The sequence below is a fragment of the Nanorana parkeri genome, unplaced genomic scaffold, assembly GCF_000935625.1.
Source record: "Nanorana parkeri isolate BGI_ZX_2015 unplaced genomic scaffold, ASM93562v1 scaffold986, whole genome shotgun sequence".
Taxonomy (NCBI): Eukaryota; Metazoa; Chordata; class Amphibia; order Anura; family Dicroglossidae; genus Nanorana; species Nanorana parkeri.
In genome coordinates this window covers 607,639-618,594 of record NW_017307254.1, presented here as the reverse complement: position 1 = coordinate 618,594, position 10,956 = coordinate 607,639, and the positions used below count along the sequence as shown (strand labels likewise).

General features: G+C 43.4%; 1 protein-coding gene across 1 annotated transcript in view; it reads right to left on the bottom strand.

Moving 5' to 3' along the window:
- Positions 1-3,436, bottom strand: part of SERINC2 (serine incorporator 2) — a 30,795-nt gene extending 27,359 nt beyond the window's left edge. The window contains exon 1 of the mRNA XM_018566885.1: positions 3,357-3,436. Within this exon, the coding sequence (XP_018422387.1) occupies positions 3,357-3,395 (39 nt within the window). The 5' untranslated portion in view covers positions 3,396-3,436. The remainder of the gene's footprint in view (positions 1-3,356) is intronic.
- Between the last annotated feature and the right edge of the window lie 7,520 nt (positions 3,437-10,956).

The following is a 10,956-nucleotide window of genomic DNA, read 5'->3' as shown; positions in this document are numbered from 1 at the left end:
GTTACACGTATGCCACATATCAGATCAAATTTTTTTACAAAATTTAAAAAAAAAAACAAAACACTAAACTCGAGGGAAATCTTAAAAAAATGCATTTAAGTAGCTAAACTATTAACAAAAATGTATCTTATTTGTATATCACTCGGCTGTAGAGCCTCAAATCATCTCTGAATTCATGCTGACACTGTCCTTCCTTTAGTAGGGTGGCTACTTTTGTTCTCCATGGTCCCTGTGTGTTGGAAAGTAGCCACCACTCCAAGCTCACTCATGTGATGGACTACAATCGCAGGTTTAGTTTACTAATTTGTATTGAGATTGTAGTCCATCACATGAGTGAGCTTGAAGCAGTAGCTACTCTACAACACACACAGGAACAATGGGGAACAAAAGTAGCCACCCTCCAGAAGGAAGGACAGTGTCAGCACCAATTCCGAGATGATTTGAGGATCTACAGCTGAGAGATGCACAAATAAGATACATTTTTGTTAACAGTTAAGGTGAATGTTTTTTTAAAGAGGACCTTTACCCATATCATTAAAAACAACAAACACACCTTTAGAAATGTTTAGTAATGATAATCTACAAAACACATACTTCTAGATAATTGCCGATTTTGTATTCTTTGCATAACTTGTCTTTTCTTCCCCAGTCTTCTGACAGTGGTCATGTTTACTAAGGGCAGATTACTAGCTCTCCATTTACTTCCTGAAAATCTGGCACATGTGACTATGCACATCATCTCAGGGGAGGAAAATGCCTTTCCCTGAGATCTCCTGAGATTTCCCAGCAATGCTCTGCTGATGACAAGGCAGTCCCAGTGTGCATTACATTGGCAAACCAAAGTAATTTGCACTTTTAAAGCAGGAAGTGAATGTTCTACAAGTGTAAGTATTTCATAATCGCAGCATTTTACACCTGACATGTCTATGTCATCATACATCATCATTGGTAGAATTTGATTTTTGAGTGCACAGGTCAGCTTTAAGATTTAACTCCTGAGTGTAGCATCACTTTAATAACTAGACATTCACTATACCACCACCACAATACTTTAATTTCACATTAGGCCTCGGTCACACCATATGCAGTGCGCTCCGGCCCAATCCTGGCCGGAACGCACTGCCTCGCATTGCGGCCGGCTCACTTTTTGCCGGGCTGGAGGGGGTGTGGCGGGCCATTGAAGTGAATGGCATCGTAGCCATGCCCTCGGGCCGCAATGCGATCGCAAGGCACATTGTGCCTGCAGTGCGGTGCGATCACAATGCTGCAAGCACTATTTAGATCAAAATGAGCAATGAATCTTGCATTGCAGGGGTAGCCCAACTGCAAGGGTTCCTTTTGGGTTTTTTCCTGGAGTTCCTCTTTAAAAGAAGAACTCCAGGAAAGTGTTTCTATTAACCCTTGCAACCCTTTGTTGCAAGGGTTAATAGAAAACACTTTCCTGGAGTTCTCCCCCAGAAGAGGGGGGAGTGGCTCTCCCCCTCTTCTGCAGCGGTTTAAGGTCCTATAAATCATCAATGTCTATACACACTGTATAGATGCAAGGATGCCGAGGAAGATTCCAATGCTGCAGCGGAGGAGGACACAGGCTGGAGGGAGAGCTTTGACTGCTGGCTTGAAGATATACCTTTGTTATTTGAACCTAAACAAAAACGGGCACTTAACCCTTGCAGTGTGGGGGCAGCACCACTTCAAGGGTTAAAAGAAAAGTTTTTCCTGGAGTTATTCTTTAATGCGGACACAAGTTACTGCTGTATATCTGCAGACATTAAAAAGAAATATGTACCAACCTTTTTTGGCCATAGTTCTCTTTAGGGTCACAGGAGGACATTTACTCTGTCCTCCTGTGACCCAAAACTCAGCATGTACTAGCTTTTGCCCACTATATGCTGACAGCACAGAGCTGTGCTGCGACCAGGAAAGATCCCAACAATATTGTCTGGATCCACCCCTCTGCCTGATTGACATCTGGCTCTGCCTCTCTAAAGCCAGTGCAGGCTGTGCCCGCCCCCTCCCCATCTGTCCCTCCAGTCAGCTCTAGAGGAACACAGAGGAGGGGAGGAAGGGGGATCCCTGCAGGGAGCGGTGACTTACAGTCGCTGCTCTCTATAGGGAGAAGATCAGGAATTGAGTGATCAGCAGTATGCGATTGCTCAGTTCTCGATCAATAGAGCCGACGTGTGACAACTTAATTGTCACATGTCAGCTCCACTTATGGGGATGAGTGTATTTCAATTGTCCCATAATTCTCCTTTAAAAGTAGAACTCCAGGGGGAAAATAATAATAAATAATAATAATAAATACATATATTAACCCTTGCAGTGGGGCTACCCCCCATGTGCTCATTTGTGGTTAAAAACAAAAAACAAAGTATACTCACCCAAACTTCAGATCCAGCCACCTGTGACAACGGTCCCTCCAGCCCGACTCTTCCTCTGTTGCAGCGATGGTATGTCCTTCGGTGTCCTCACATCCTATACAGTGTATAGAACATGATGACTTGAGGATCTACACACCACTGCAGCAGAGGGGTAGTAAGGCTGGAATGGCCGGTCTAAAGTTAGCCATGCACTGTAATATTTTCTTCACTTAACCTGCACACTGAAGAAAATATTACAGATTCCTCCATCAACGCTTATGTATTCTGACAGCGTATCCAAGCAGAGCCAGCAGCCCATTGGCTGCCAGCTCTGTTCATACAACTGGCTCCTTCGTTAAGCTGATCGAGGGATGCTGGCCCAAAGGGTGCCAATAGCAACACACACTGCAAATTTCAGCCGGTCCATCAAGAACTAGCCAAAATTCGCACAGTGTATGGCCACCTTAAGACCCGGCCAGCTACAAGGATCAGACAAGCAAAAAAAAAAACTTTTGTACTTTTAACTCTAGACAAAAAACACTTAAACCCTTGCAGTTTCCCCAGAGTTCTTTTTATTTAATTTGTAACATACATGTCCTAACCAACACACATGTCCAGCCTGCAAACCACATACAAAATTCCGGCTTGGTCCATAAACCTTCAACAATCTGTAGAAAATGGTTGAGTTGCAATAAACGGGAATGCTCCTATATAGAACATCCTCTGAAGATCTCAAATATAAAACGCTCCTATGGAGTTCAATGAAAACACAAAAACAACACAACAATGTGAACACAAAAAAACACGTAAACACAAAACAACACGACATGTAAACACAAAACAACTTGTTTCTACAAGGATGGAACAGGAGGAAGTTAAGTGTTGAAAGGCAAGTTATGAAAGGTGATTCCAGGCAAAAAACACAGTGACAAGCCCCCTACCCCACAGTCTAGACACAAGTTAAAGTGATAGACGGCCAGCTTGGTTGCTACTCACACAGCTCAGCAGGGAACACACTCCCAGGCAGGCACCCATGTTTGGAAGAAGCAGCCTACTCTCAGACAGACTCGAAGCTTTGTGAGAAGTGGACTCTGGGCTCCTCCCACTCATGCAGGCTCACCTTACACAGGCTGCAGCTTCCGGCTACTCCGAGCCTCGCTCTCTTTATCATTCATGAGCTGTGTGTAGACTTGGGCAAAGTGATTCTTCTTAATGATTCGAATCGCTTGGATCAGATCAGTGAAATGATTCGAATCATTGACTCGAATCACAACTCATTTCCTCCAAACTAGGATCATGAATGCCTGATACAATCAGTACTAAATGTATCAACTCAGCCTTTCCCCTCAGATTCAGAGGGGGGAATTTGTCAAAACTGGAGCAGACAAAATCTGGAGCAGCTGTGCATGGCAACCAACCAGCTTCACTCTACAGTTTGTTCGGTAAAGGTGCCCATACACCTTTCTAATAGCAGCCGATTTTCGTTTGCGATCACGTTTTCGTCCGATATTCGTAAGTTTGATGGGGAGTCTACAACCTGCACATACTGTACAATTGTACGACGTTCGTCTTTCCAGCATGCTAGAAAACTTTGGTCTATTGTACAATTTTCGCAAGGTTGGTGGCGTTTCTGTACATCAAAAATCGTACTATTAACTCTGCTCATACACAAACGAAAATCCGCACGGTTGATTAATTAAATTAGTCCAGGTGATTTCTGCTAATGACCGCTAATTGAACTGTGCAATGGTCAGGGCAGGATGGGACCGCCGTATGAAAGTTTTCTTCCGATGATTGCAAGGTGTATGAGCACCTTTAGGCCTGGTTCGCACTGAGCGTTTTGTAGCGCTTTTTCTGCCCTAATAAACGCTCAAATCTGCTCCAAAAAATCGCTCAAAATCCCATTCATTTCTATAGCCCTATTCACATCTGAGCGTTTTGTTGCAATAAAGCAAAACGCCTGTCGCTGGAAAAAGTACATGAGCCTTTTTTTTGCATATTGCATATACTAGATTACATCGATGGAGCCATTTTTTTTTTTCATTAAAGGATTTAATCAAAAGTCTGGACTTTTTACTAACTATTTAATTTAACCCTTTAGTGAATGGGTCTGGGTACAAGTACCCCTTACTCATTCACAAGGGGGGGGTGGCATCTGAGTGCCCCCTTATTTAAAGGGGGTACCCCAATGCAAATAAGCCCCCTTGCCCGCAGACCCCCACAACCATGGAAGAGGCCCTTGTCCCCATCGGCATGGGGACACCCTCCCAATGCCGACGGTACATGGCCTGGTAAGGCGCAGGGAGGGGGGGTGCTCGATCGCGGGTCTGGTAGGACTGTTAGGGGGGGGCCCCACGTTTTTTTCCCCATTTTTTGGGGCTGGGGTTCCCCCTTAAAATTCCTACCAGACCTAAAGGGTCTGGTAGGGACTTTGGGGGGAACCACACGCACTTTATTTTTTGTTTTAACTTGGGGGAGGGTCCCTCCTAACATTCCTACCAGACCCTTTAGGTCTGCAGAAGATGGGGGGGGGGGAAGCGTGATGTTCCCCCCAATTTCATTAGATTTAACATCCAGGAAAGTGAATCTGATATGTTTCGTTCCAACGCGTTTTGCATTGAGCTTCTTCAGGGGACCAACAAGTCTATGTACAATTTCCATTGTTAGACATTGTTGGCCCCCTGAAGAAGCTCAATGTGAAACGCGTCGGAACGAAACATATCAGATTCACTTTCCTGGATGTTACATCTAATGAAATTGCCTGGAATCCTAGCCGTTAACTAGATATACTTGGTTGTGTTTTGGGGCAAATGCTCTTCCAGGCTCTAGTGGTGGTATTGTGCATATTCAGCTATTGCTTAGATTTTATATTTTTTATCTATTTATGTACAATACATTTTGTTATATTTTATCCATGCATTGGTCTCATACCTCTCTATAAACCCTATTTTTTTTCCTTTTTCGTGTGTTTCCATGGTATGTTTACAACTAGGGTGAGAGGTGATTGGAGGGAGCCACTGTCGAGGCTATTCACGAGTTTTTCCAACAGTATAGGAGCAGGAAGAGGAGTTGTCAGTAATCAAGTTTAAAGTGTAAAGCTTGCCATACACCTTTTTCTGTGGTCAGATGGAAAAGGTGCAACAGATTCCTCCATCTACACCTAACTGTGTGGATGGAATAATCTCCACCTGGGCCAATCTGTTGCACTTTTTTCCATCTGACCACAGAAAATCTGCAGATAATTGTAAGGTGTATGAGCACCTTAAGATGATAAGCGTAGTCGGTGATTCAACAGCTAAGGGTCGGTACACGTGGTAGCAGTATAAAGACCGATTCACATCAGATCTGTTTTTCAATGGAAGTCAATGCAAGGACATCTGAAAATAAATGGGTGTGAATGGGAGAAGTTCACACCAATCCATTGTGTCGCAATGCACTGCTCTCCACTAAAAAGAAAAAGCAGGCCTTTTTTCAAAGCATTGCAACGGACTGGCATGAATTGCTAACGTGTGTGAACAGAAGCTCAGTATGCAATCGCATGTAAACTGACCTCTGTTGACTTGTGGTTTTTGGTTCTGATTTTGGTGTGAATGCAGCCTTAAGGATGCAGTTTCAAGCTCCATTCACACATGAGCAGTTTCGTATGCGCGGAAATGCGCTAAACATAAAAAACAATGCATTGCAATGTGCATTGTTCTGACCAACCGTGCGTCCTGCAAAATAGCCCGAGCGCGATTTTATGGGCGGATTTTCTGCACGCTCCGGCTATAGTAAACGCGCATATATTCTGTGTGAAAAACCACGTGGAAAACGCTATGTGTGGATGGAGCCTAACAGTAAGGACAGGAAGCAAGATACTGGCAGGAGCACAATAATCTGGCAAACAGGAAGAAGCAAGGAGTTCGGAGTTCAACAGAAAACTGGGTATCACTTATGGCTGAGCAAGAGATCAGGCAAGGAGCTTTTTAGATTTATAGGTGGCTTAGCAGGAAGAACTGCTGCCAGACACTGTAGAGAGCTTGGGTTTAGATCTGCATCCTGAAAACATTGAGGGGAGTTTATCAAAACTGGAGCAGCTGAGCATGGCAACCAATCAGCTTTTCTCTTTCATTCTCAAAGCTTGAGGCTGGGTTCACACCTAGGCGTATCGAATATGCGCGTTTGTCGTGAGTTTCGTGATGCACGTTTTTACCGCAGGGCTACCTGGCTGTATCCCAATGGATACGCGCGGCAAATATGCCCCAAAGAAGCTCCTGTACTTCTTTGGATGTAGGGCGTTTTGCGGCACGTTCATACGGCCTGTAATACGCCCAGGTGTGAACCATACCCATTGGAAATAATGGGATTTCGGTGTTTGAGCGTTTTGCAGAGCGCAGGAACGCGCTACAAAATGCCCAGGTGTGAACCGGGCCTAACTGAAAACAATGGAGAGAGAAACTGATTGGTTACTATGGGCAGCTGCTTCAGTTTTGATAAATGCCCCCCTCCCTATTGTATTTACTCAAGGACACTTGACTATCTGCAAGTGTCAGTTCACACAGGATCAACTGCATTTTGACAACCGCTGCTGTGTAATACAAAGCAATTTCTAGCCATCATTTTGACAGCTGGTTGATGCTGGTAATAATGGTGGGATGAGAGGGCTAGAGGACCTCGAAGTAAGAGATGTGTCCTAAAAACGTAGTTTCTAAATAATTTCAACAGTCTCTCCCGCAAGAGGTTAACCCCTTAAGGAGAAAGGCCTTTTTTTCAGGTTATAATCCACATTTTAGGCCTGAAAATTACTTAAAACCCCCAAACTTTATATATTTTCTGAAAGCCACGACCCTGTAAAATAAAATGGTGGCAGTTGCAAATGTTTATGTTGCACGACATTAGCACAACTTATTATCAAACCCAAACATTTAGTGAAAAATGCACTTAAGTTAAATTTAGTGCCCCAAAACACAATATAAAACCATTTTTTTGTAAAGTATAAAAGATGAGGTTATAATGAGTAAATTGATACCCAACGTGCCCAGGCTAAAAATTGTGTGTGTCACTGAAACTGTGTCAGATTTCAGTACCCCAAAAAGTCCATAAACAATACTTTAAAAGCACCTACAGGTCATCAGTTTAGAGATACGTGTAAATGTTGGCCCTTGAATTATTGCTCTCACTCCTTCGTGTGTGGCGATACCCAACATGTGTAGCGCGATCGTTGTTTTCATACCGTAGGCTCACCCTACGCGTGTTTACGTACACATACACATAAAAAGATACTACCCCTGCACAAATAAAATAATACACCCCACCATACGCATAAAAATATACTACCCCTGCCTGCACAAATAAAATAATAACCCCCCCCCACCATACGCATAAAAAGATACTACCCCTGCACAAATAATATAATAACCTTCGGGTACGCGGCGGCCCGTGACCGCGTACCCGACTTGTGAGCTGGCTGCAGGCCACATAGTACCGGCTCGCGGGCCGCAACTGGCCCGCGGGCCGGTACTTTGAGACCACTGCTCTAGCGACCATTAACTTATATCTGAAGGGTTTTCCTGGAGAGAGATGGGAATATGCTGATCGCTCCATTATTTGTAAACAACTGGAGACATAGTATGTGTCCCCAGTTAGGAATGAACAGAAAGTGCTCTATATCACTTCCTGTTCATTCATGACTTTTCTAAATAGTGTTAGTTAGGAACATGCGGTCAGGGGAGGCAAAGCCTCACCTAGTATTATGGAGGAAAAAGCTGCCAACTTCAAGTCTGAAGCTGACAGCTTTTTCTCCATTTGTAGCAGCTTGTAACAGGTTACACAGCAGGGAAAGCCTCCCCGCTGTGTAACTTGTCATGGTTAATTACAGGCGGCGCTGCATCCGGCTTTTGACAGCTAAGTTAGGTTACACAGCAGCAGACTTCCCCACTACTTGTGTAACAACCTAACATAGCGAGGCAAGAGCTGAAACAGCCATTACTCTATGTTAGAGGCTTGAGCCCTGTGGATGGTTTGGGCCAATGGCAAAGCGCCATTGGTCCAAGCTGTCCAATCAAAAAAAAGAAGAAAAACACTGAGGACATCAATCTTGATGCCTTACCAGTGACGACGAGCAAGTGAGGGACAGGAAGGCTTATCCCCGTCTCTTCCCTTCCTCCTCCCCACATAGCTTAGTGACTGGATTGGGGGTTGAGCTTCAGGGGATATGGGCAGGGCTTTGGTGGGCTGGGGAAGGGCTTCGGCAGGTTGGGGCGGGGAAGGGTGTGCTGGGGACGGGGCTGGGGAATGCCCCACCCAGCACAGAAGGTACCGCACGTGACTGGTGGTGGTGGAAAATTGTGAAACCAAAGCTGGTTACACACAGAGCGAATTTTGTCTGGAATTCAATCTGTGGGTGGCCCTATTTCCTAAACAAAGGTTCATCATTAGATCGACTTTTGCAAAAAAAAATCATTGGCTGATTGCAGGCAATCAAATGCAGCCACTGCTCCAGTATTCTGACAGCGACTGACAGAATACAGTGTAAGCAGCTGGAGATTCGTTCATCCATGCTGTTTGCATGGATAGAGGAGTCTGTCATATTTGTTAGTTCAGCCTGTGAGGTTGGATGGAAAAAATATGACCGCGTATACCCAGCTTAAGCAAAATCAATGTAAAGCTGATATTTCAATTCTATATGTGCATAAGAGTAAAGCCAACCAACATTTTTTTCATGTTAGAGGCTTTGATATTGTTAACTTGTGATTGCCTTTCCATGACTCCACACCAGCTAGTGAATTTACTAGAAAGATTCCAGATTCCACAATCCTGTTGGGCATTATTATTTAGGAAAATGATAAGAGAAGGAACACCACAAAATGGGAATCAACACCAAAACTCCAAGGTGGGTGAAAGCATAGCTAGGAACTGGGGGAAGGAAATCTCAAAAGTGCCTCAAAGCCTATAAGGCCAACTAGATGCAACCTGTAAATGAAATATCATTGTAGGTGTAATATCTATTTTGGTAGAGTTATTCCTTAGCTTTACACAATGTTTGGAAGTGTATGCACGTGTATGAGCAGTAGCGCAGTGCACACAATTTGTCAATGTCTTTCTTGCTGTTTGTATCCCTGTTTGGGAGATTCATCCTGGTCTTCATTTTTACTGGGACTGCAATTTGGTTGCCACCAGAACAGTAATAGAGGGGGTATCTTCCAATGGAGACATTTATTCTGGAGATTCCCCTCACTTTGTAGAGATTTCTTCTCATTTCCTGTTGTGGCAACACAAGGAAGTAATTATAAACCTCCCCAGCTGGACACAGATGGCAAAAAAATGGCAGGGGTTTTAACCATTCCATAATACAAAATTTAACAAACGTTTTGGCTTTAGATATACTTTAAATGTATTTTATATACATTAAAATAATCATATTCTATGCTCCTGGAGATCTAACTTGAAGAATACACAGGCCCATTCCAAGTGACTAGCGGATAACAAGGGAATATCTGTTCTTTACTTCTATCTTGCTTAGTCCATGGTAATGAAAGCAAGGGGTGAAGGCTGCCATAGTTTTTTAGCAAGAAAGTAGAAGTCAGCGACATAAAGCAGATGGAAGCAGATTTGCACATAAAACTCCTCTCTGATTTTTTTTTATATATCGTCCAACGTGGTCCTAGACTTCGGTAGAAGAAGAAGCTATAACAATGTCTACAAAAAGTCAAACTACCTTCCAGCAGTTCTACCATACAAATTGGGCAACACACCAAAAAATGCAGCATGTTGAATTTTTTCACTTTACCTCTCACTTAAATGCTCTGGTGTATATTCTTGCATTTTGCCTGCTCTGGCAAATGGTGAAATATGCTGATATAAATAAAGAGGTGAAAGGAAGGGTAACAGCTGGGGAAAAGGCTTAATCCGTGGTCACTACATTGTGGCCCAGCAGCAGCACCGATTTCAGCAGTAAAAGCCCTTTTCATATAGTTTCGATTTGCTTAGGAACACAGAGATCATACATGACACATGATAGTATAATTTCAAGGGCAAGAATTTCTTCCTATCTATTGTTACCTTTAAATAAATCTATGTTCCAATACTGCGATACTCCCAAATGCCCTTCTTTTGGAACCGAATCCCTCTTTTCTGTTCCGATTTCCCACTTTTTGGTCTGAGGTATAGACTTCTATAAAAAAGGAACTTTTTAAAACTACCAAAAGTGTTATACTGCTCTTAATCTTTCATCCAACCTCTAAATTATTGCATTTGTCATTTTGAGCCAGTGTGAATGAAAATCTTTTTTTTTTCAAGCACTTGGAAGGTACGAGTTTATTTGTTTGAAGCTCCGTGGTGCGTGCATTGTTACAAAAACCCCTATGAACAAAAAAAGTGAACAGTGAAATCAACACACACAAAAAAAATGGTGCTCTTCCAAAAAAGAGGGACAAAATATACCTGAACTTCTCGATGTGCAAGACTCCTGACAAGAGCAAGACACTCTGGTACACCTAGCGGTTAAGTCAGACGGACCCCGATCCTTAGGGACCTGTCGAAGCCAGTCCACCAAGTAATTGGTAGGGGCTCTCCCGAAGAGAAATCTCTGAGTGGGGGAAGAAAAAAGACACAAGAA